The sequence below is a fragment of the Mustelus asterias genome, chromosome 18 (assembly GCF_964213995.1).
Source record: "Mustelus asterias chromosome 18, sMusAst1.hap1.1, whole genome shotgun sequence".
NCBI lineage: Eukaryota > Metazoa > Chordata > Chondrichthyes > Carcharhiniformes > Triakidae > Mustelus > Mustelus asterias.
In genome coordinates, this window is record NC_135818.1 from 79,553,474 (window position 1) to 79,580,030 (window position 26,557).

Here is a 26,557-nt window from a genome sequence, read left to right on the forward strand (position 1 = left end):
TGCATTTAATTTTTTTTGAATTAAAAGTGATTGAATATACATTCTGTTTGCCCTGTATTCATTGCGTCCTGCTACATCACCAGAATATGCAGCAGAACCATGTGCATTCTCACATCCTACAAGTAGGAGCATTCAGCAGCCAGGCAACACCAACTTACCTGCGCAAGCTTTTTATTTCTTGGTTTACCCCATTTGAACTTGGTCTCCTCGACGTGAAATCCATCTGGATTTACGAGGTATACATAAGCCCCCAATATTCCACAATTATGTACTGGGATGACCCTAAATGAGTAAGAATTTATTTTGGTTTTCAAAGATGGGCTGTTTGTGTTGCAACATGGTGTGACGCAGACTGGCTAAAAGCAGCTTCTCAACTTCAATTGTTCATCCATTGGAAGTTAAATTTTAATCTTTTTGGAATAGAGCTGTATACTCAGGGAACACTTCAATTTAGTCACAAGGGATCATAAAGCAGTGGATCTTTTTAGAACAAGTGCATAATATACTGGATTGAAATAGAGCAAAACAAAGAAACTGAACTTGCAATAAATCACATTCATTAGTATAGATTGTCACAGAACAGTAATGTCAAAGGCAACTCCTGAAACCTTTTGGTTCTAAAATTATTTAATGGAGGCAAAAACCTCGCTGATTTGGCAGGGTGATGTCTTCAGCAATGATCCATAAAACAGCAAAAAGCAGGCTGTTAAATCAGCAACAGGTACAGTAATAAAATAATTGCATTTATATTGGAACAGGACAATGTGTCTTGGGAGTGCAATAACTTTTAAGGTATTGTCGAGGTAATTCACTGACGGGCATTGAGATAAGTTGACAAAAACATCAACAGACAGGATTAGAAAATAAGATTTTCATCTGTTTAGTCCCTGCAATTCACAGCATTCAAACAAATATCAAGCTGAATTTTTTTTTAAAATCGCAGCACTTGGGAAGATCAGAAGTTGAACTCAAACCATATCCAATATGAATTTTAAGAAAATGCAGAAATTCAGCCGAGATACAAGTCCACTGAGGGACTTGGCCTGCCTGAGTGATACCTGACCACCTGTAATTGGAGTTTACCAGGGCAACATCTGAAAACTTAAATTTGCAATCTTGTTTTAAAAAACCCTGCTATCTTGTGACTGATTTCAGAAGGTTTGTCACTTCTGATCTATTTGCAGCAAAATCAAAATTAAAAAGATTGCAAATCACAAAACAGGAGTATATTTTTGCCTTATTTAAAATATAATTTGTAAGCTTTATTATATATTAGCCCTCTAATGACATCTCTAATCACTTTGCTTTCTCTCCCTCACCTTGAGATTTGCATTGGCCTGGGCTGCACAAGATGCAACAAGGCTCTTGGATGTGCTGAAGCCCAGGGATAGTCCAACTGAAACCACCATCTTGAAGTCCTTCCATATTATTCAGACAGAACAAGTACGAAATGCTTTCTCCCCATAAACAAGCCGTAATGATATGCTGCTTCTTTTGGTTAACCAAGTAAATTAAATCAGCATATTCTGGGATGAATTAAAAATGTATTTCCTTAAAGGGATGCTGCATCAAAGCAAATAAGGTCTCAAAGGAAACTTAAAACATCAAAATAAAATGCAATTGAAGAGAACAACAATGCACTCTAGTCCCTGTGATGTCCACTGGGCACAGGAGGCCTTGAAGGTGCCAGCAGACACCGTGCTCCCTTTCCAGGGACCCCCGGCAGTGAACACAGCTGCGGAAGAGAGGCAGACTGTCAGGGTGGACAACCCCCTTGATCACCCACTGCCTGGTCCTAATAATAGCCAGTCCTATTAATAGGCCCAGGAGTAGGCCCATGAGGTGGTCCTCCTCCCTCCATGCCCCCCTCCGCACCAAGTGAATGGTAGTGATGTAAGTGTACACTTCAGCTTAAAGCAGGACTACTCAACACTGGGGCAACTAAAGCATTCAATTGATGTATCAACTTCAGTTTTTTAATTCATTTGTTAAGATTCATGACCGTGAATGAATTTTCTTTACAATCTAACAATTCACTAGATTGTCACAAACTGTGAACAAGCTTCACCAGTGAGTGGATGTTTCGGTGATTCTAAATGTTTTTGGAGCTCACACGCCACTCGTGTTGTACGCTGCTCAGTGACAGACTGTATATTGGATGCGGGCTGGCAAGAAACATTTTGAGATGGTATACATCAATCCAATATTCACCGTGTATTCGATTTAAACACAATCCATTACAAAAGATTACAAATCAGTCCTCCAAAACAGCAGGGACCCAAAACAAAAACTTCCTAGCAGACAGAACTCGCAACATCCTCCAGAGACAGGAGAAATCCAGGATAGTTCCAGAACAGAATTCACCTGCTGACGAATGCCATGATTTGTTCCTGGAAAACAATGAGAAATAAAAAATTAAATTAAAATTAAACTTCACTCCGCTCTTTCGTCCCCCTGAAAAGCTTTTTAAAAAAGTCTTTGAAATGCCCACAAGCCTCGGTCAATGTCATTGTGAAGTGACCTCTAGGTGGTGTGCAAGAGCAATCTTAGCGAAACGACCTATTTTTCTGCACCAACACGTTTCCTCATTTGAGTGTTTACCTAATTAACAATAGCTATATTTGCTAGCACCTTATTCTGCTAACACTTCATGTGAAAACACATTTATCCTTCCAATATCAAACCAAGTTTGCCCTTGCCTATCAAGTGATGGAGGCAGCACGGTGGGGTGGCACAGTGGTTAGCACTGTTGCTTCACAGCGCCAGGGTTCGATTCCCAGCTTGGGTCACTGTGCGGAGTCTGCACATTCTCCTCGTGTCTGCGTGGGTTTCCTCCGGGTGCTCCGGTTTCCTCCCACAATCAGAAAGACTTGCAGGTTAGGTGAATTGGCCATGCTAAATTCTCCCTCAGTGTATCCGGACAGGCGCCTGAGTGTGGCGACTAGGGGATTTTCACAATAACTTCATTGCAGTGTTAATGTAAGCCTACTTGTGACTAATAAATAAACTTAAACTTTACCAGTTGAAATAATTTTTCAGTATCTAAACCCTTGCCTTGTTCCATTACTCATATCTTTACAATAACAAAATGGTTTCTTTGATTACCTTAACAGGCGTAAAGGCATTTGTTGCCTGTAGACCAAGACTCCTCAGCAAGACCACCGGTATACTTTTGGTTGAATACAGCCTTTTCAGCAAGTCTATTGCAGCCATGACAGGGAGGTTATGTCTCTGACGTTCAGTTTCAAATGCATTCAGGTGCTTGCTGGACCCTGGATAAATAGAAGACAGTGGCTGATGAAGGCATTGGTTAAAACACAGTCTACTCAATTCTACTCTAGTAAATGGTGCTCGGAAAAGCTAGATGGCTTTAAAGCACCATAAATAACAAAGGTTATGGGTTGGCGAGAATGGCAAATAACTAATAATCCTTTTCCTCCCATGATGTGGCTTGAAATTCAGCCCAAAGGAAATTTTTACCCTGTAGAACTGCAGTCTGATGACTCACTGACAGAATCATCCCAGTTCCATGATAGCCCATTGGGTAAAGCATTCGCCCTCACTAATGTTACTGCCCAAAGGTACCAGGTTCAACCTCTGATCTGTGCTGAGCTGGTATAGTTCATCGAATCATAAAATTCCTACACTGCAGAAGGAGGCCATTTGGCCCATTGAGTCTGCACAGATACAATACCACCCAGGCCCTGTCCCATAACCCCATACATTTGCCCTAGCTAGTCCCCCTGACACTAAGGGGCAATTTCGCATGGTCAATCCACCTAACCTGCACATCTTTGGACTGTGGGAGGAAACCGGAGTACCCGGAGGAAACCCACGCAGACACGGGGACAACATGCAAACTCCACACAGACAGAGACCCAAGCCTGGAATCGAACCCGGGTCCCTGGCACTGTGAGGCAGTAGTGCCATGTTGTTCCAGTTGTAGCATGGAAAATGGCACCAGCATCCTTGGGTGAGAGAGTGGAATTTTCTTTTAAATGTTAGGCCACTGTCTCTGATCACTACCCACTGGCAATGGGCAGCATGCATGGATAGGAATGTCAGGTGAAGACATGGTCAAACAAAGCTTTGATACCCCCCCACAGTCAAAGAGCCAGGTTTGGGAAGAAAGCAGAAACAATTACAAACACCTCTTCAGACAAAGGCAGAAAGGACATCTGCTCAGACTCAACCACTGTTGGGAATGGGGGAGGGGGATCAGGGGAAGCAGAAAAAAGTCTAGAAGGTGCAAAATGTAGGAATGGGCACCCATATCCAGGATTCAAAGCTGCATTGTAAAGTCCAGAAACAAAGTCCCTTAAAGAGAGAACTCTTAGAAAGATAATCTGGTCTTTCTTGCCAGTCATCAATAAACAAATAGCCCCATTCACACTTGCACCATTCAAAGGCATACAGGATCTCCTACCCAGGTCTTTGCCATTGAAGGCTGCCTCACTGAGATGCTGAGAGAGACTGGCCACATCCCCGAAGCCCAGATTGACTCCTTGACCTGCGAGAGGGTGAACCCTGTGAGCGGCATCACTACAGAGAGAGAGAGAGAGAGAGAAATTACAGGGCGAGAGAACATTTATTCCAAGATCAGGTCACAAGAACAAAGGACCCAGCCAGGCAACCAGGCTTCTATTGCATCATTCTAAGTTTAACACTAATGCATGAGATTTGCTGTTTAAACTGTAGAGAAAGCTCACGTTTATTTAGCAAAACAATGAGTTTGGAATTGCTACTTGTGGCATACTTAAAATAATTTTAATTATTGTAATTGATGGTGACTTAATAGAAGAAAAGCTAGCAGATACAAAACTACCGAATCCCACGGAAAGCAACATGAGCAGAGTATCTCAAGTGTATAGTTCTCAAGTAACATCAGCAAAGACAGATTAACTCCTCATTCAGCTCATTTGCTGTTGATGGGTGTCATCGTTTCTTATTTTGGGAAAATTGGCGCTGTGTTTTCCATCTCAGCAGTGACTATTCTCTGAAGGTGCAGCCATGGTTCAGTCGGTGGCTCTCTCACCTCCGAGAAGGTTGTGAGCTCGTGTCCCACTTCAGAAACTGGAGCACGGAAGCGTAGGCTGACACCCAAAGTGCTGCACTGCCAGAGATGCCATCTTTCAGACGAGACCTTAAATGGGTGCCTGTCTTCTCTCCCAGGTGGGTGTCAGTGGCAGCATTTATTCCAACCAACACCATTAAATTAGATTCTCTCTTCATCATCATTTTGCTATGTGCGGAGGCTTACTGTGCACAAATTGGCTGTCCTGTTTGCTACATTTTAACAATGTAAATACTTCACTGGCTGCCAGGCACAGTGGGACATCCGGAGATCACAGAAAAGCTAAATACAAATTCTTTTACCTCTTTTCATCTTCAAAAGTAAAATAATTGGTTGTGAAGCGTTTTGAGACATTCCATGGGCATGAAAGGTACTACATAAACCCAGGATGTTTCATTTAGAAACAGGTCATTAAACCAGGTCATTTCACCGATGTTGTGCCATTACTAATTCAGCTCATGCATAATTGAGTTGAGTAACTAGTTTCTCCAATAACATCTTTAGCACCTGCTGCCTAACTGAAAATACAGAATGTACAGAACAGAAGGGGGTTATTTCATCCATTCTTTCTGTGCTGGTTCTCCGTAAGAAATACCAATTACTCCCGCTCTCCAGCTCTTTCCCAATGCTTCCCTATTCAAACAGACATCCAATTTTTTGTTGACAACTATTACTGAATTTACTTCCAACCTTTCAGGCACTGCATTCCACTTTGTAATGTGGAAATGCCGGCGTTGGACTGGGGTAAACACAGTAAGGATGGGCCGAATGGCCTCCTTCTGCACTGTAGGGTTTCTATAATTTCTATGAAGGAGTTTAACAACACCAGGTTAAAGTCTAACAGGTTTATTTGGTAGCAAACGCCACTAGCTTTCGGAGCTCCGAAAGCTAATGGCGTTTGCTACCAAATAAATCTGTTGGTCTTTAACCTGGTGTTGTTAGACTCCTTACTGTGTTTTCCACTTTGTATACAGTAAAACTTGAAGGAGGGCATAAATTAACAATTCTCTTTTGGAATTTTGCAAGAATGAATTTCCCTGACTAATAAAACGTGTTTGGTAATTTTGTTTTGACCAATAACAGTCTGCATTTAAATAGCTCCCTTTATAGAGTAAAACATCCTCTCGACAGGAACGTTATCAAACAAAATTTGACACTGAGTCACAAAGGCGATACTTGGACAAGCAACCTATAACGTGACCAGAGAGTTTAGTTTTTTTAAAGGAGCTTTTTAGGAATTCCAGAGTTCAGAGAAGCTGAATAAATCTGCAAGGTCACACACTCGAACGTAACCTGGCCTGGAGCAGATACCTAGAGCATCCACTGTGTCATGTTGCGCATGGACAAGTCACAAGAATTCTCACAAATTCTGAGATTCCTTCGTCCTGATACAAAGAAATCACAGAGCAAGGATCAAAGAATTGAACACCTCACAGTGCCAGCATCAGCTAAGACCAGGAAAGCGAGCTGGTTACCTGAACTTTTTCAGGTCTCCTCCGATGGGTTGTGAGGCAAGGAGAGGGGGAAGAGGAAAATAAATACCCATTTATCTTACCCGATGAGGGCAACTCGTGGTCCAACATACTTTGTGGCATGCCCCAGTCCAAGTGGAAACATGGCCCTGCTTTTTGGGTCAATGTGAGCCACGCTGGGTGGCAGCTGACGTACTGAAGTGCCCGAAGGCATCAGAAACATAAAAGCTGTCCTTAACATGGAACTTGCAGTGTCAATGAATTCAGAATGATTCTCATTACTCCACTGCAAAAGATGTCAGAGAGAAAAGCAAGTCAATATAATGTTTTCTTCTTGAGGAAGGATTGTAGTGTCATTCCTTACAAATCAGGATGTTACCGTTTCAACTTTAGGATTTATCTTAAATATTAGCTCGAGTAGAGGTGCCACTATGCCGAATAGTAGTAAAAGTGCAAGCAATCTTCCACATATTAAATTGTTGATTTTGTCCAAGGTGACACAGCTGAATCAAGTGAAGGCCTAAATGTTCCCTAGTAGGTGTTGTTGACCACTGTCTGTTCAGCTGTGATGCCCACTTAACCACCCCCCCAAATGTGTGCCCACCCCCAAGGATAAGCAGCCCACCATTAGTCAACGGCGTGGACTCAACAGGCAGTTGCCAGAGGGCTGCCTCCACAGCACAAGTAAACACGCAAGGAGAGAAGACAAAAAAAAAATATGGATGAAGTATTTGAATCAAGTCTCCAGCCTGCCATCACAGCAAGAGCACATTCACAGTTTGGGAGAACCCACCGTGATACTAAAAAGTAAGACACAATCTACGCTATAAGTTAATAAGATGCGGTTCACAGGAGTCCACTTCATACATAAAACGTGACCAGTTTTCTAAAACTCACAGCAACAGAAGCTCAATTCCTTTTCCCTTAAATTACTATCATCACCTGAAGGATAAACTTTCTTTCTAAGTTTTAAGTTTATTTATTAGTGTCACGAGTAGGCTTACATTAACACTGCAATGAAGTTACTGTGAAAATCCCCTAGTCGCCACACTCCAGCGCCTGTTCGGGTACACTGAGGGAGAATTTAGCATGGCCAATGCACCTAACCTAACGTCTTTCAGGCTGTGGGAGAAAACAGGAGCACCCGGAGGAAACCCACGCAGACACGGGGAGAATGTGCAGACTCCGCACAGACAGTGACCCAAGCCGGGAATCGAACCAGGTCTCTGGCGCTGTGAGGCAGCAATACTAACCACTGGGGTTGTCATTTCAGAATCTGTACAGCAAATAGCGAGAGACTGGATTTTTAAACAATAAATTAAATAATTTCTGATAAATTGCCATCGTGTTGCCCTGTTTCATTTGATGAACAAATTGACAATAAAATGGGAAGACTTCAGAAATTGCTTCACTGCACCACCTATTGGCCAGAACAGCAACTACATTCTTACAGGCAGCTATTTATAGAGACGGTTTCAATTCTGAATGGTTTACAAATGTAGTTTAAATGTGGACAAAGATGGGAACAAGTCCATCTGCACACTCCACTTACAAAAGCTGAATTGATGGCATCCACAAAGGTCTCCTCATCCATAGTGAGCAAGTCAGATGCATGCTGGTGGGAAGTTGACCACACCAAAGAACTGAGACTATCAGAGAGCTAGAGGAAAACACAAGAGACAGGTTCAAGGGTTGCGTCAGGAGGACGTTGCAATCATTCTCATGCTGGGATATCAAAACAGATCACACTAATTGCGCACAATTGAATGATGTAGGCAGGCACTCACTCACATCAGGGTCACAATTCCTATAAAAGCTGACTCCTAACGCCTGTACATCGCACACCCATGTGTGCAGGTGAGGTGTGGACAGTGCAAAACGTGTGGGGTACAACTGTGCTGCTGCAGATTTATGGGTAATGACATAATTTGGACTAAGCATGGATACAAAATAGGATCTGAGTATGAGAATTCCCACAGTGCAGAAGGAGGCCATTCGGTCCATCGAGTCTGCACCAACCAAAATCCCACCCAGGCCCTATTCCCATAACCCCACATATTTACCCTGCTAATCCCCCTGACACTAAGAGCCAATTTAGCATGACCAATCAACCTAACCTGCACATCTTTGGACTGAGGGGGGAAACCGGAGCACCCGGAGGAAACCCACGCAGACATGGGGAGAATGTGCAAACTCCATACAGACAGTGACTCAAGGCCAGAATTGAACCCGGGTCCCTGGCACTGTGAGGCAGCAGTGCTAACCACTGTGCCACCCTGCCGCTCCGTGTACCTTCAAGGTGAAATCTTGGTTTGTCTTTTCTCTTTACAGTTTCCATGGATATTTGTGCATTTTAAAGCCACTTAATAAATGGGATGGATATCTTTCAGGAAACAACACTTTGAGTCTCCAGTATATGAGTGATTTGAGACATGATGTACGGTTAAGTGCAGCATGCTTGGGAGGTGACATTATAGGGTCTACACTTTCCCAAAGCTTTCCACTACTGGGGTGGAAATCCTTGCCTCATGTTTGGATCTGTTGTAGACTGATAAAGATTGACACGATCAGCAATTCCCGTTACCATGTCTAGCAGAATGGTAGAGGGTGAACCATGGAGGCTTTTCTATTAATCTCTGTGTCTGTACTGTAGGCATTGATTCAAGTCCCTGCTTAAAGATGAATATGCTATCAGAAGTAGTTTTCTCTTCTGCTCTACATGGGATGTGGGTGTTAATTATCCATCCTTGAACTGAGCGCATTTCAAAGGGCATTTTAAGAGTTAACCACATTGCTGTAATCTAAAGAACATCAGTGAATCAGGTGAGTTTTTACAACAATCGACAATGGTTTCATGTCGTCATTAGATTTTTAATTCCCAACTTTTATGGAATTCAAATATCACCAACTAGCATGGTGGGATTCAAAGCTGGGCCTCCAGGGCATTCCCCTGGATTGCCTGGTCTAGCATCAATGCCACTACACCATTGACTCCCCGAATAGTATAGATGCATTTTAGGGGAAGTTAGATAAAGACCTGTGGAAGAAAGTGATGGGATGAATGAAAAATGATCGTGTGAAGGGAGATTTAAAGAATAGGTTTAGAGGGAACAATATCCTTGGTTTAGGTACCTGTATAACAATTTATATTCAAAGGTACCTGTACACCAATTTATATTAGTAGGAATAAATAGTATATAATAAATATGTATGAATTTACCGTTATATGATCACAAAGGACATGCATGAAAACTCCACCATGTTAACAGGAGCTCAGGATAGTAAAACGACACAAGATGGATGCTAGTTTTTAGCCACATTCCTGAACACCACTAGCTGGTTTGAGCATAAGCTTGTGTACAATAGACCACAGACTGGTACCAGTCTATGATCTGAGGTCTCGGATGAAAACCAGACACGGAGGATTAGGGAGGACAGTCATGAAAGATGATAAAGAATCCCACTGGACAAGGAGTATTGTACACTCAAGGACTCCAGATGGGAGAAAGAAAGATAATATTGACTGAGGTACCATGAGTCGTGTCCATGAGACCACGAGCTGATCATGCACAAGCCCACCTTACATAATGCCTTTTTCATTGGATATGTGACTGCTGTATGTAATCTGTAATCAATATTATTGGACAAGGTCCAGCCGTGATGGGCTGTGTAGATGTTTGAAAAATGTATAAGAATGGATGTTTTTCCTTTGTTTGTCGGAGAGAAGCACTGGGCTTTAACAGGAGCCATCTCCCCGCCGTCAAAAATAAACCCTTTAATGCGAGGGCCAACCCTGAGCGTGGAGTGATTTCTTTGAAACTCTCTCCCGCTAACAGAAGCATAAACAGTGGCATGGACTTGTTGGGCAAACGACCAATTTCTGTTCTGTAAATACCAAGTATGTAATAATGGAAAGTTTGCATTACTGGGATCATTTTAATCAAGGGTCTGTGATCTTAAGACAAGCATTAGTGCCATAGTTACAGAAACTCTGTGTCTTTTAACACAAAAATCAAATTCCAAGTGAAAGCGAAGTGTACCGGAAGCATTGCGATTGGCCCAGTCACCAGAAACCTCTGCCAAGCCACATTGTTGTCAGTAGGCTAAAAATGTGAAGGAAGAACAGACAGTTAGAAGCAATGACAGACAATTCTGTTTGTGCCATTCGCTTTGACAACTTAACTCCCACATCCCACCCCCACTCTCCCAGCTGCCCACAACCACACTCACTACCTTGGTCATTTGCACCAATGCAGCAACTCATCCAAAATGTGTAGCCACAGCAACCAACACTTTATTTATAAATGGACTTGTTATGCACAGACAGGTACAAATCACCCAGATACATTCCCAGCATTGAGCAAGGACAAAAGGGGTCGACTTACTTCAGCAAGACGAAGGGTAGCAACTACAGCTGACTGATTGTACTTCCACTGCACAGTCTGAATGCCAGCAGACTGCCGCACCATCGAGCTGGGACCATCTGCTCCAATCTATGTGGAGGAGAGATACAGCCCTTTAATGTGGTCAAGCTAAATTGAATAGAAAATAATCATTTAATCAACAGCATGGAGTGATCAGTTACCACACCCTCAAGCCAGATAGAAACATAGGAGCACAGGATTTAGGAGCAGGAGTAGACCATTCACCCCTCATTCTCCTAAACCCCAATGGATATAAAGTAAAGTTTATTTATTGGTGTCACAAGTAGGCTTACATTAACACCGCAATGAAATTACTGTGAAAATCCCCCAGTCGCCACACTCCAGCACCTGTTCGGGTACACTGAAGGAGAATTTAGCACGGCCAATGCACCCTAACCAGCACATCTTTCGGACTGTGGGAGGAAACCGGAGCACCCGGAGGAAACCCACGCAGACACAGGGAGAACGTGTAGACTCTGCACAGACACTGACCCAAAACCAGGAATCGAACCCGGGTTCCTGGCGCTGTGCGGCAGCAGTGCTAACCACTGTGCCACCGCGCCGTCCCAAGGCCCAACCTGTTCAATCTTGCTTCATAAGATAAGCCCTTTATCACAGGAGGGAGTCGAGTGGACCTTTTCTGAACTGCTTCTAATGCAGTTATATCCTTTTTTCAAATAAGCAGACCAAAACTGTACATAGTATTCTAGATCTGATCTCACCAAGGCCCTGTACAGCTGCAGTAGAACTTCCCCATGTTTATATTTTACTCCAAGTATGTTAGAGGGTTTTATATCAGTTTTGCCATTGCATTTGATATATATTAAGAGTAAATTTAGTTCTGGGATAACTGGACAGCGTAATCAGTTAATACGTTGTGCGTAATGAAACACAGTATGGATGTGGAAGAGTGTGTGCAGAACTTCAGCTCCTGGTTAGTGGTTTTAGCACTGCACAATCAGGGGGCAGATCATCTCCCCTCTCCTACCCTTTCTACTAGGGGGGGCTGGGGAATGAGAAGGGGTAATTTTTTCAGCTTCAGGGTAAAGGGTGAAAGTAAACCCTCCATTGTGGATAGTTTCACCACATGGTGTGAAACTCAACAATGCCAAGCAACGTGATCCCGGCTCAAAATGCAGGTCTGTGTGGATCATAACACCAAGCCAGGGACACGACAACAGGCCTTCATATCCCCAAGCTGGGAAGGAAGGAGAGGGAGTAGGGAACAATTGGTCAGATTTCACGTCACAAAGAACATACGAGTGGAATCGATGTGAGGGCAAGATCAGAATCTGATGCAATATCAAGGGACCTGTGGAGATTAGGCAAGGTACCAGATGGACTGCAGTGCCCATTGAAGTGTACATCATAATAAAGTGATCCCTCCAGTGAAAAGAATGTAAAAATTAAAAACATGTCATGTTGTCCGCAGCTGAGAGTTTGAAGGGTTCACTGTTGCTTACCAGTAGAGTTGTCTGTAGCTTACGCCCATCAGCCAGTTCGATTTGAACCCATGGGTTGGTATCAGATGAGGGATAGGACTCTGGCCATGTGTAGTTGGCCACTTTATTCCTGTATAACACATGCACCCTGTCTGAGAAAAAAAACGCAAGACATATAATTATACAGCTCTTTTCACAACCTAAGAATGACCCTTAGCGCTGTGCCACTACTGCTGCAATGTAGCGAAATAAGACCATAAGACATAGGAGCAAAATTAGGCCACTCGGCCCATCAAATCTGCTCTGCCATTCAATCATGGCTGATATTTTTCTCATCCTCATTCTCCTGTCTTTTCCCCATAACCTCTGATCCCCTTATTAATCAAGAACCTATCTATCTCTGTCTTAAAGACACTCAATGACCTGGTCTCCACAGCCTTCTGTGGCAAAGAGCTCCACAGATTCACCACTCTCTGGCATAAGAAATTTCACCTCATTTCTGTTTTAAAGGATCGTCTCTTTAGCCTGAGGTGGTGCCCTCTGGTTCTAGTTTTTCCTACTAGTGGAAACATCCTCTCCACGTCCACTCTATCCAGGTCTCACAGTATCCTGTAAGTTTCAATAAGATTTCCCCCCCTACGACACTTACACGCAGCAAGACACTACAAAAAGCGATGCGATAATGAGCATGTAATCTCTCCTAGTGATGTTCAAGGGATAAATACGGGACAGAACCCTGGGATGACTCCCCATTCTTCTTCAAAACAATGGCATGGTCAAGTGAGGAGAGCTCAGACTGAGCCTCAACTTAGTGTCTCACCCGAAAGATTGATGTTAAGGCAAGATACCAGAGGGTGGATTAAAGTCAGAGAATCACAAATCAGCACCTTTAGAAAGGAGGTGAAAAGTTACAGGAGCAGGCGTGACACGCTTTTCACACATTTCACCTCGCAGCATTGCAATTACCTCAACACCCTGGTACGGAATGTTTTTCAGAAGATCTTAGTTTCAGGGAGGTCTACACCTACCAGCAGCAGCGGCCAGCTGTTTAGTCAGAGCTGACAATATCACATCATTCTCGACTACGAAACCCATGTCCTCCAACAAGTCAGCTTTATCAAATGTAATCATCGCATCGGAGCATTCATCCCAGACCTGCGTAGGAAACATTTGAATTTCAGGGGTCACTGTTCACACTCGCTATAACACTTAATGATGAAGCAACAGAACATGGCACAAGCTAACCACTGGAGAGGAACGAGGAGGCGAACGGCCTGTTCAGCTCAGCCTGTCAATTAGGTCATTCTACAGGTTCACTTCCATGTCTCTTCCCACCTCTCATATCCCTGTACCACTCGAGGAATTAACATGTGTTCTTTGCCCCCCTAACAAATGCTTCAAACTAGTGGACATTCTGCACGCAGCAGTGTTGCAGGTAGTTAGTTACTGTTCAACTTATGCGTGGCTTGCAGCCTTCTTGCTTCATTTAGTTCCCAGCTCATAATTAACCATGAATTGCTTCCTATGCTTATCACCAAATCACTTCAGGCATTTATAAAATCCTGATTAAGTCTCCATTTTCCCTCCTTCCCAGTTTGCTAACACCCTACCCCACCTTTGACCCACTATTAAGTGACGAGATCAAGTAGGAGGTTTCTGTGATCATTTGGAAATGCATAATATTCTGTCCTTTCATCCATGTTCTCCCCTTGCCAAGCATATTCTGAGCTCTCAATTTTTTTTAGATAGAGGCCTCATTTAGGAGAACCGGTGGATGCGGTGTTTTTGGATTTCCAAAAGGCGTTTGATAAGGTGCCCCATAAAAGGCTGCTGAAGAAGATTAGGGCACACGGAGTTGGGGGTAGTGTGTTAAAGTGGATTGGGGACTGGCTATTCGACAGGAAGCAAAGAGTCGGAATAAATGGGTGTTTTTCCGGTTGGAGGAAGGTAACTAGTGGCGTGCCGCAGGGATCGGTACTCGGGCCACAACTGTTTACCATTTATATAGATGATCTGGAGGAGGGGACGGAGTGTAGGGTAACGAAGTTTGCAGACGACACAAAGATAAGTGGAAAAGTGAATCGTGTGGAGGACGGAGAAGATCTGCAGAGAGATTTGGACAGGCTGAGTGAGTGGGCGAGGATATGGCAAATGGAGTATAACGTTGAGAAATGCGAGGTTATACACTTTGGAGGAAATAATAACAAATGGGATTACTATCTCAATGGAAACAAATTAAAACATGCTACTGTGCAAAGGGACCTGGGGGTCCTTGTGCATGAGACGCAAAAGCCCAGTCTGCAGGTACAACAGGTGATCAAGAAGGCAAATGGAATGTTGGCCTATATTGCGAAGGGGATAGAATATAAAAGCAGGGATGTCTTGATGCACCTGTACAGGGCATTGGTGAGGCCGCAGCTGGAATACTGTGTGCAGTATTGGTCCCCTTATATGAGGAAGGATATATTGGCATTGGAGGGAGTGCAGAGAAGGTTCACCAGGTTGATACCGGAGATGAGGGGTTTGGATTATGAGGAGAGGCTGAGGAGATTGGGTTTGTACTCGTTGGAGTTTAGAAGGATGAGGGGGGATCTTATGGAGACTTATAAGATAATGCGGGGGCTGGATAGGGTGGAGGCGGAGAGATTCTTTCCACTTAGTAAGGAAGTTAAAACTAGAGGACACAGCCTCAAAATAAAGGGGGGTCGGTTTAAGACAGAGTTGAGGAGGAACTTCTTCTCCCAGAGGGTGGTGAATCTCTGGAATTCTCTGCCCACTGAGGTGGTGGAGGCTACCTCGCTGAATATGTTTAAAGCGTGGATGGATGGATTCCTGATCGGTAAGGGAATTAAGGGTTATGGGGATCAGGCGGGTAAGTGGTACTGATCCACGTCAGATCAGCCATGATCTTATTGAATGGCGGGGCAGGCTCGAGGGGCTAGATGGCCTACTCCTGCTCCTATTTCTTATGTTCTTATGTTCTTATTTAACTGTCCTTTCTTCATGTTGGGGACAGAGTGGGAAACATTATGGTGATTATTGCTGAGCTGGATTCTGTCCTTGGTGATGTCCAAAGTTCAGTGGATACTGACGGTAGTGATAATTCCAGCTGGTTTATCCCCTCTAGTTCAGGATTGCTGACACCAGCCGTAACGCATTTCCCCACCCAAGATCAGGTAACTCAGCACATTTCAGACATTGTTCTGCCTCTACTCTAACAACAATCTTTCATTTACTCATCAACTGATGAATGAGCCACACAGGTAACAGAAATCTCTCTCGTCAATCTTCATCCCCATTTTCTTGCTGCAACAGAGTTCCCCAGGAACTAATTAACCTCTGCTGCTCGCAAAATGTTTGCTGGAGGAGACACCTCGCAGTTGGTGTTTCCACGCATCTGCTGCCTCATCCTTCTAGGCGGTGGAGGTCATGAATTTGGAAGATGCTATCAAAGAAGCGAGGGTGAATTGCTGCAGTGCATCTTGTAGGTGGCAGACATTGCTGTCACTGTGCACTAACTCGTAGAGGTGGTGTTGATCAAGAGGGCTGATTTTCCCTGGATAGTGGCAAGCTTCATCAGTATTGTTGGGGCTGCACTCATCCAAGCAAGTAGGGACTACTCCATCATACCCCTGACTTGTGTCTTTGACAGTGGAAATGTTTTGGGGAATCGGGAGGTGAATTATGTGCCACAGAATACCCAGACTCTGACCTGCTCTCATACCCACAGTATTTGTGTGGCTGGCTTTAGTAGATTTCTGGTCAATGGTGACCCCCAGAATGTTGATGGTGGGGAATTCAGCAATGATAATGCTGTTGAGTGCCACAGAGAGATGGTTTGATTTGCTCTTATTGGAGATACCTGGTATTTGTGTGGTATGAATGTTATTTGCCACTTATCAGCCAAGGTCTGCATTATGTCCAGGTCTTGCTGCATACTGGCACCAACTGCTTCAGTCTTTGAGAAGCACAAATAGTACTGAACAATCGTCAGCGAACATGTCCACTTCAGACCATACGACAGATGGAAGGTCAGGAAGCAGCTAAGATGATCAGGCCTCCAACACTGTCCACAGGAGCTGCTTCCACAAAGTCTCCAAACCAGGGAGCAGCAGTTCCAATTTCCCAAAGAATCAAAGTCATTTCAGCGCTGCTAATACAAGCATTCTCCTCGCTGGCACTCCCATTGACAAATTACCTCACCATCAACATTCGGGGAGAAATTGAAATGCCTCACAAGTACTGTGTTTTGCAGAACAGGTTCAAGGTTGGGAAATACACAGCAAGTAACTCAGCTCCCGACTCCCCAGAGTCCATCCACCAGCTACAAGGCAACAGTCAGGAGTGAGATGGAATACACTCCCCTTGGCCTGGGTGAGTGTAGCTCCAACAACACCCTCTGTCACAGGCACACTACGGCAGCAGTGTATTACCATATACAAGATGCACTGCAGCTACTCACCAACACTTCCTCACAGGCCAGGGCTTGAACCATGAGCCTTCCTCCTGTGCATGAATCAGCTCCTCAATGACCAAATTCACAGTTATTCATTGGGGGCTTTTGTCCAAGCTTAGAAAACAAATTGAACACAAACTGTAGAAAGTGAATCAGGTAAAAATCTCACTGAAGGAACAATAGGCTTTTACCTGCATTCTCTTGAATGGCTTGTGCCTCATGTTGCATATATGATCCCAAGCTCCAAAACCTACAAAGAGATGAAGGTGATAGCTGAAATAATGAGGTTTTTTTTGGTATTCTGTGCAGTACGTACCTACACAAGAACAACACAAAACCATTGTATTATCAGGAAGAAAAGATCTTCAAATGCTGGGTCTTTGGCACTTTTGTCTCTTCACCATGACGAACATTTCTTTATACTGAATAAAGCAGCTTGTTTCTCAAACCTTTGCCCAGAGCAGCAGTTCCCGAACTGTGGGTCGTGACACCACCTGGGCTGGCAGGAACAGTGACTGGAGTTACGAAGAATAAAAATCACAATCTCCTGGGATTGGACACATTGATCGGCTATGGCTGTTCTGGTCAGGTGTGCTGTGAACTATACATCTACGTAAATGACACACGACAACGCAGAATCGCCGAGCAGAAATTGATAGCCAAGTTCCACACGCATGAGGACGGCCTCAACCGGGATCTTGGGTTCATGTCACACTACATGTAACCCCCCCCCCCCCCCTCCCCCCACCATTTTGCCTGAGCTTGCAAAATCCTACTAACTGTTCTGGCTTGAGACAATTCACACCTCTTTAACCCGTGATTATCCCTCTCTCCACTTGCATTGTCTGTACCTGTAAAAACTTGATTACGTGTAAAGGCTCAGATTCCAACCATTATCTTGCAATTGAGTCTTTGTCTATATATGCAGTGTTTGTGAACCCAACTCTCCACTCACTTGAGGAAGGAGCAGCGCTCCGAAAGCTCCTGATTCCAAATGAACCCGTTGGACTTTAACCTGGTGTTGTGAGACTTCTTACCGTGCCCACCCCAGTCCAACATCTCCACACTATGTAAATATAACAGAGGTTTCCCAGGGTGGCTTCTGGGAGCAGCAGCAATGGAGGAGGGGGGGGGGGGGCATTTAGCAACTGGTGGCAACCTGGTCACCCAGGGCCTGGGATTTATCATCACAGATTTCTATATCTACATGATGTGTTATATGCTGATTGACAATACATGAATTTTAATTATTGCATCCTGAATTCTACTCTTTATCGCCCTTTTGTTTTTGTGGATGTCTGGGGGGGCGGGGGGGGGGGGGGGTCACGTTTGAGAATTACAATGGGGTCATTTTGGGAAATAGTTTGGAAGGACTGCCAGAGACAGGCTGGCAAGAGAGAAGATTGAAATCCATTGGCTAGCCACTGAGGCAAGCATCATAAGACTAGCAACCCAACACAATCAAGAGCTCGGATTAGCTTGAGTACTGCTCTGCTACCTCCCCATGAATGAATAATTGTAGCACAACACACTGAGATAAAGGTATGAAGGGTTAACTGGAACATACGGCTGAGGAAGGCTGCAGTGCCTGGCGTGAGTGCGCTCACTCGATTACTGTGCAATTCTGGCAGCTTTTCATCACTTTTCTTATTTCCAGCCTCCAATAACAGGATCTTTTTCTCGGATAGATTCTCATCATAGGCTGCAGAGAAATAAAGATAGCTCATGAATCACAAATATTAATCTGGACATTATGACATAACTATGCAAGATTGTCACCGCGCGTGAGGATCGTTACAAATGTATTTGCTTTCAAAACAAAAGCAATAAATAACTCGCGTTTCCCAAAAAGTTCCTGCCATAGACACAGAGCAAAATGGTCTCCTTCTGTGCTGCAAATTTCCTGTTTCTATGATTAGTTCATTTACCGACTACTTTCTCAACCAGACTCATTCGTCATATATTTCTGGCTGGAAGTCACTTGCACGTTAACTGAGAGCAACCAGTCACCACACTTCAAAAAGTACTTCATTGGCAGTAAAACATCTGGATGTCCTGAGGTTGTGAAAGGTGCTATATCAATGCAAGTCCTCCTTCCTTCCTTAGCAGTCAGAGGAAGAGTGGGACCAGAAGTGAAATCTTCCAGTGAGGGTACACGGCTTAGGTATGAAATGAGGACTTTGCATCTGCCTTTGTTAGTGATGATTTTGATTTGATTTGTCACATGTATTAGTATACAGTGAAAAGTATTGTTTCTTGCGCGCTATACAAAGCATACCATTCATAGAGAAGGACAGCGTGCAGAATGTGATGTTAGTCATAGCTAGGGTGTAGAGAAACATCAACTTAATATGAGGTAGATCCATTCAAAAGTCTGAAGGCAGCAAGGAAGCTGTGCTTGAGTCAGTTGGTACGTGGCCTCAGACTTCTGTATCTTTTTCCCGACGGGAGGAGGTAAAGGAGAGTATGTCCAGGGTGGTAGGGTCCTTTATTATGCTGGCTGCTTTTCCAAGGGAGCAGGAAGTATAGACAGAGTCAATGAATGGGAAGCTGGTTTGCATGATGGACTGGGCTTCGCTCACAACCCTTTGTAGTTTTGGACAGAGCAGGAGCCATTCCAAGCTGTGATTCAGCCAGAAAGGATGCTTTCTATGGTGCATCTGGTAAGAGTCAGAGCAGACATACCAAATGTTCTTAGTCTCCTGAGAAACAAGGGACAAGGTGGGCTTTCTTAACGATAATGTCGGACCAGGACAGGTTGTTGGTGATCTGGACACCTAGAAACTTGAAGCTCTTGACCATTTCCACTTTGTCCCCATTGATGTAAATAGGGGCATGTCCTTACCACTACACTTCCTGAAGTCAATGACTATCTCCTTCTGATGATGATGCTATGAATATTAGCAGTAAAGGAGGCAGTAATATTAAAACTGGATAAGAAAATACCTCTGTCTTCAAAGTGGAAGAATCACCGGGTCTGGATTGGGTGCATCTGCATTTATTCAGAAAAACGGACAGAAATTGTGGAGTCTCTGGCGACAAAGTTCCAATTCTCCTTGGATATGATGGTGGTACCTGAGGACTAGGTGACTGCAAATGCTGTGTCATATTAAAAAGGAGAGTGTGTCAAACCCACGTCAGCCAGTCTAACATCAGCGGCAGGGAAATTTCAGATCACAATCCAGCACAAAATTAATTGTATTAGAAACGTATGGGCTAAAAATCAAAAGTCAGCTTGGATTTATTAAAGACAAATCTCGTTTGACTAACTTGATTGCATTTTTTGATGAAACATTGCTGAGAGTTGAGGATAGCGTAGTTGATGTTGTGAATTTGGACTTTGAAAAGGCATTTGACAAATATCATTGGATGGACAATAGCAAAATTAAACCCCATGAGATTATAGGGACAATGGCAGCACGGATACAAAATAGGTTAAAGGGCAATAAGCATAGAGCAGCGATAAATGGTTGTTTTCCGGTGTGGAGTGAAGTATACAGAGGTGCTCCCCACACAGTTCAGTACCACTGCTATTTTTGATTATATCAATCACAAACTTGGATACACGTTGGGTAAAACTTCAAACTTTGCAAAGGATGTGAACAGCAAGGTATCTGTTCAGGACTCAGAATGCTGCAATCAGTGGACAAAATGTAACGCAGAGAAGTGGGAGGAGAGGCAATATAAACTAAATATTGCTATATTAAACATTTCACAACTCAGAACATCCTAACGTGGTTTACAGTTGAAGTACTTTTGAAATGAAGTCACTGATGTAACATAGTTCATATGGCAGCCAATTTGCTCACGTGATCTTCAAGACTGATCTCAAATCGCCTGAGGAATGTCAAAAGAATTTTTCAGAGTACTTTGTCCCTTATTCAGCTTTTTCATTGGATTTTTACCTCTCCTAGAGAGTGGTCCGGTTTTCATGGAGTCAGACAAGCTGTTGAACAAGTTCCTCACACCCTGCTCCCGGCAAGGTCCCCATCCCATTGGCCCAGCTTCTCTGCCTCCGCCGCACCTGTTCTGATGATGCCACCATCACAAACAGCAACTCTGACATGCCCGACTTCTTTCTCAACCAAGGATTCTCCCCCACTGATTGAAAGGGCATTTAACCATATTTGACCCATCACCCACACTTCTGCCCTCCCCCCTTCTTCTCCCTCCCAGAACCATGACAGGGTCCCCGCTTAGAGTCATAGAGGTTTACAACATGGAAACAGGCCCTTCGGCCCAACTTGTCCATGCCGCCCTTTTTTTTTTTAAAAACCCCTAAGCTAATCCCAATTGCCCGCATTTGGCCCATATCCCTCTATACCCATCGTACCCATGTAACTGTCTAAACGCTTTTTAAAAGATAAAATTGTATCCGCTTCTACGACCACCTCTGGCAGCTTGTTCCAGACACTCTCCACCCTGAGAGAGAAAAAATTGCCCCTCTAGACACTTTTGTATCTCTCCCCTCACCTTAAACCTATGCCCTCTAATTTTAGACTCCCCTACCTTTGGGAAAAGATATTGACTATCTACCTTGTCTATGCCCCTCATTATTTTATAGACCTCTATAAGGTCACCCCTCAGCCTCCTACGCTCCAGAGAAAAAAGTCCCAGTCTATTCAGCCTCTCCTTATAACTCAATCCATCAAGTCCCGGTAACATCCTAGTAAATCTTTTCTGCACTCTTTCTAGTTTAATATCTTTTCTATAATAGGGTGACCAGAATTGCACACAGTATTCCAAGTGTGGCCTAACCAATGTCTTGTACAACTTCAACAAGACATCCCAACTCCTGTATTCAGTGTTCTGACCGATGAAACCAAGCATGCCGAATGCCTTCTTCACCACTCTGTCCACCTGTAACTCCACTTAAGGAGCTATGAACATGTACCCCTGAATCTCTTTGTTCTGTAACTCTCCCCAGCGCCCTGCCATTAACTGAGTAAGTCCTGCCCTGGTTCAATCTACCAGAATGCATTACCTCGCATTTGTCTAAATTAAACTCCATCTGCCATTCGCAAGCCCACTGGCCCAATTGATCAAGACCCCGCTGCAATTGGAGATAACCTTCCTCACTGTCCACTATGCCACCAATCTTGGTGTCATCTGCCAACTTACTAACCATGCCCCCTATATTCTCATCCAAATCATTAATATAAATGACAAAACAGTGGGCCCAGCACTGATCCCTGAGGCACACCGCTGGTCACAGGCCTCCAGTTTGAAAAACAACTCGCCACAACCACCCTCTGGCTTCTGTCAAGAAACCAAAGTGAGCTTGTTCTCACTTTCACTCCACCAGCCTCTGCATTCAAATCATCCCGAGGTGAAAGCAACCAATGGTCATCTGGGACTATGGTGACTTTATCTTTATTTAATTCTGTACAATTCTACCTTACTTCAGTTCTGTGAAGAGCCATTTAGATCTGAAACATTAACTCTTACTTTCCATAGATGCTGCCAGACCTCTGAGTTTATCCAGCATTGTCTAGTTTTGATTTATTATTGTCACATGTATTGAGATAGCGAAAAGTATAGTTTCTTGCATTATACAGACAAAATATACCATTCATTGTGTACATAGGGGAGAAGGGAAGGGTGCAGAAGTCATAGTTAAAGTTTATTTTATTAGTGTCACAAGTAGGCTTACATTCACACTGCAATGAAGTTACTGAAAATCCCCTAGTCACCATACTCCACATCTGTTTGGGTACACCGAGGGAGAATTTAGCATGTCCAATGCGCCTAACCTACACATCTTTCGGACTGTGGGAGGAAACCAGAGCATCCGGAGGGAACCCATCCAGACATGGGGAGAACAGGCAGACTCCACACCGAGACCCCCCCAAGCCAGGAATTGAACCCAGGTATCTGGTGCTGTGAGGCAGCAGTGCTAACCACTGTGCCACCCTTAGGGTGTAGAGAAAGATCAACTTAATGAGGTAGGTCCATTCAAAACTCTGATGGGAGCAGGGAAAAGGCTGTTCTCGAGTCGGTTGGTGAATGACCTCAGATTTCTGTATCTTCTTTCCCCAGCAAATGCTTTCTGAGGCAGCAGGAAGAGTAGATGATGTAGTCGATGGATGGAAGGCTGGTTTGTGTGATGGATTGGGCCACGTTCACAACCCTTTGTAGTTTCTTGCGGTCTTGAACAGAGCAGGAGCCATCCCAAGCTGTGATGCAGCCAGAAAGGATGCTTTCTATGGTGGATCTCAAAAAAATTGGAGTGTTGTAATAGACATGTCGAATTTCCTTAATCTCATGAGAAAGTAGAGGCATTGATGGGCTTTCTTAACTATAGCACCAGCATGAAGGGACCAGGGCAGGTTGTTGGTGATCAGGACATCTAGAAACTTGAACCATTTCCACTGCATCCATTGATGTAGACTGGGGCATATCCTCCATTATACTTCCTGAAGTCAACAACTATCTCCTTCGTTTTACTGACATTGAGGGAGAGATTATCACACCAATTTATCAGATTCTCTTTTTCCTGTACTCCGTCTCATCATTGAGATCTGACCCACTACAGTGGTGTCATCAGCAAAGTTGAAAAGAGTTGGAGGGGAATTTGGCCACAGTCATAGGTGTATAAGGAGTAAAGGGCTGAGGACACTGCCTTGTGGGGCACCGGTGTTGAGGATAATCATGGAAGTGCTGTTGCCCATTGTTACTGCTTGCAGTCTGTGGGTTAGGAAGTCCAGGATCCAGTCACAGAGCGAGGAGCTGAGCCCTCGACAATGGAGTTAGTTTTCATTTAAGCTTGATGAACCAGCTGGTCTCCTCCTGCTCAGTTTTGTATGCAACACAGCTGCATGAATTTAAATGCTTTGGACTCAGCCCCACACTCCAATTGTGGGTCACCCTCTTTAAAAAGGTATGCCAACATGCATTTGCACAGAAACCTTCACAAAGCACATTGCAGCCAATTAAGTACTTTTTGAAATTTAGTTAATCAGTGTAGGAAATGCAACAACCAATCTGCATAAGTAAACTCCCACCAACAGAAATATGGGTAATGACAAGATAACCTGTTTTTTGTGTTGATTGAGGGATAACTATTAGCCAGGACCCAAAGGCAACTCAAAAGTTGGGAGGTGTGACAGGTTTTATACTTTTAGCAAGGAGAAAGGGTCAAGCATAGCAAAAAGGAAAGGTCAGGGATATGAGCAAGGACAGTGGATATTAAATGATAAAAGATGTCTGGAACAAAAGGCAAAGAGTGTGAGTGATGATCTTTCTCTTCACCCTAACTGTAACTGCAACACTATATTCTAAACCTTATCCTTTTCCCCTATGTACTTTGAGCAGTAAGTTTTGCCTCTCTAATGTGGAAGAAAACAACAGCTGTAGTAAAGAAATAGAGTAAGCGTGAATGGCCAAACAAAGGACAGCTCTGTCTGAAAGCAAAACCATGAAAGCAAGATACAATCTGACACTTGGCAAAAGAAAAATCAAAAAGGAAGGAAAGATTTCACAGTCTGAAGTTGAACTCAAAGTTCCTCAAGCTTATTATTACCACCATCAGCGGGTAACAATGTTTTTCCCAAATTTGCAGCTATGCACAATCTACCCCTGTCTATGGGTAAGCCGGGCACCCCGGGTCCTACCTAAAGCGCAGGCCATGGCGGTACCAACCATCCCACCGCCCGAGATAACCACATCGTAAAGCTCGGGAGGCCCGGACTCCGGCTGCTCCGCCTCGGAGGAGGAGGCGGCGGCGGCCGAACATCGTCGCCAACCTCCGCTCCCCAGCAACCAAGCCCGTCCCCGGGCTCGGAGGCCCCAAACCAAACCCACTCCCCTCCACAGGCTCATGACAGGCGAGCGGCCTCCATAGGAACAGTGACCTTCCAGCAGCGGGGCAAGATAGCAGCGCGGGGCGGACGTGATCTTTAACTTCCGGGTGAGAAGTCATTGGCCAATCGTAAGGCGGCATGTGCCAGTATATTTCCTGTCATGCGCAACAGCCCCACTATACTTCCGGTCATGTGGAGCAGCCTCAGCACTGCTGAATGGTAATACAGTCATTACCTATTTATCCCTCAATTAACACTTTAAAATTATAGGATTATGGGGGAGGACCAGCACAGACTCAAAGCACTGAATGGCCTCTTCCTGTGCTGTCCAGTTCTATGATTTATAACAGTCTGAAACATTGCAGTGTGACTTAACATTATGCCTCACCTCTTGAGTCAGAAACCTTTGGGTTCAAGCCCCATTCAAGGGAACTCTTTTCTTTCACGCCCCACTCAAGGGACCCGATACGTAATCCAATGTCACATTCCCAGTCCATTAGAGAGACTGCTGCCCTATTGGGTATATCAACTTTAAAACTGATGTCAAACTAAGGCCCAATCTACCCTTGTAAAGTGGATGTAAAAGATCACCTGTACTATTCTGAAGAACAGCAGAAAAGTTTTCCCCAGTGTACTAGCCAATATTTAACCTCGACCAACATCACAGTTATTACATATAGCATTAACATCAGGAAAATTGGCTGAACAATTCTATACAAGCATCCTTCCACCCTTCTTTATCTAATCCCAATGAATTACTCATTTAAATACTGTGTATCCTGGAAATCTGAAATAAATATAGAAAATGCTGGAAATAGAACCATAGATGCTTTATCGGTGCAACTCTCCGAAAGAGCACTCCACCCAGGCCCCACCTTATCCCCATAACCCTGTGCATTTACCATGACTGATCTACCCAACCTATGCATCTTTGGACTGTGGGAGGAAACCAGAGCATACATGGGGGGAACGTACAAACGCTACACAGTCACCCAAGGCTGGTATTGAATCTGGGTCCCTGGCGCTGTAAGGCAGCAGTGCCAACCACTGTACCACCGTGCTGCAAATGGCCTCACAAGCCATTCAATTCAAGGGCAATTAGTAATGGGCAACAAAGCCAGAACTGAACTCGGGTCCTGTTGCTGTGAGACAGCAATGCTAACCACTGTGCCATCCCACCAGACATGCTGAGCTTTTCCAGCACTCTTTGTAGTTTTGTTATGTCAGATCTCCACAGTATTTAAATCTGACTCCATACAATTTATTTTCCAAAAATATACTTTATTCATAAATAATTTGAAAAAACATTACAGAAAAGACATTTCCAATCATTACAACAATGAAAAACAGTCATATTTACATTTTCCCTAACATCGAAATTTACAGTGTTCAGTTCAAAAACATTTCATATATTACAGCATAGTCAAAGGTTCTTTATCAAACTATATATTTGTCACATTGCACATTGTGGTACTTTTACAGAGTAACCCACAGTTAGGCAGTCTGAGGATCTTTTTTACAGTTCCTAGCCCCTGGGTTGAAAAGTGGCTTTAAATGGTGGCCTTTCCCCATTGTGCCTTTGCGTTGGCTGCCCCAAGCTTGAGAGCGTCCCTCAGCATGTAATCCTGGGCCTTGGAATGTGCCAGTCTGCAATCTGACAATTTTTTTTTGTTTATATTCAATTCAATCCAATCGAAGTCCAGTTCAAAGTGAGACATCCCAGATCCAAGCTGACAAGACAGGATATCCCACTTCCTGTCTTGGGCTTGACCTACATTGATCCAAGCTGATTGGAGCAGGCATTGCACCTCCTCCAAGGCTTGATCTCATTTACATCTTAGCCAAAAGGCCTCGATGCCACTTTTAAAAATTGCTTCAAATGAAGCC

The 26,557-nt window shown here is 44.0% G+C and overlaps 1 protein-coding gene across 1 annotated transcript; it reads right to left on the minus strand.

The window, feature by feature from the left end:
- Nucleotides 1-380: 380 nt before the first annotated feature.
- coq6 (coenzyme Q6 monooxygenase) lies at nucleotides 381-24,769 on the minus strand. The gene is made up of 12 exons (XM_078234361.1): nucleotides 24,482-24,769; nucleotides 18,436-18,570; nucleotides 17,060-17,118; nucleotides 13,441-13,567; nucleotides 12,434-12,564; nucleotides 10,932-11,039; nucleotides 10,587-10,649; nucleotides 8,099-8,206; nucleotides 6,630-6,832; nucleotides 4,427-4,542; nucleotides 3,106-3,272; nucleotides 381-2,390 (listed from the first exon to the last, which is right to left on the minus strand). Exons 1-12 carry the CDS (start codon nucleotides 24,687-24,689, stop codon nucleotides 2,361-2,363), a joined length of 1,455 nt encoding a protein of 484 aa, XP_078090487.1. The 5' UTR covers nucleotides 24,690-24,769; the 3' UTR covers nucleotides 381-2,360.
- Nucleotides 24,770-26,557: the final 1,788 nt, after the last annotated feature.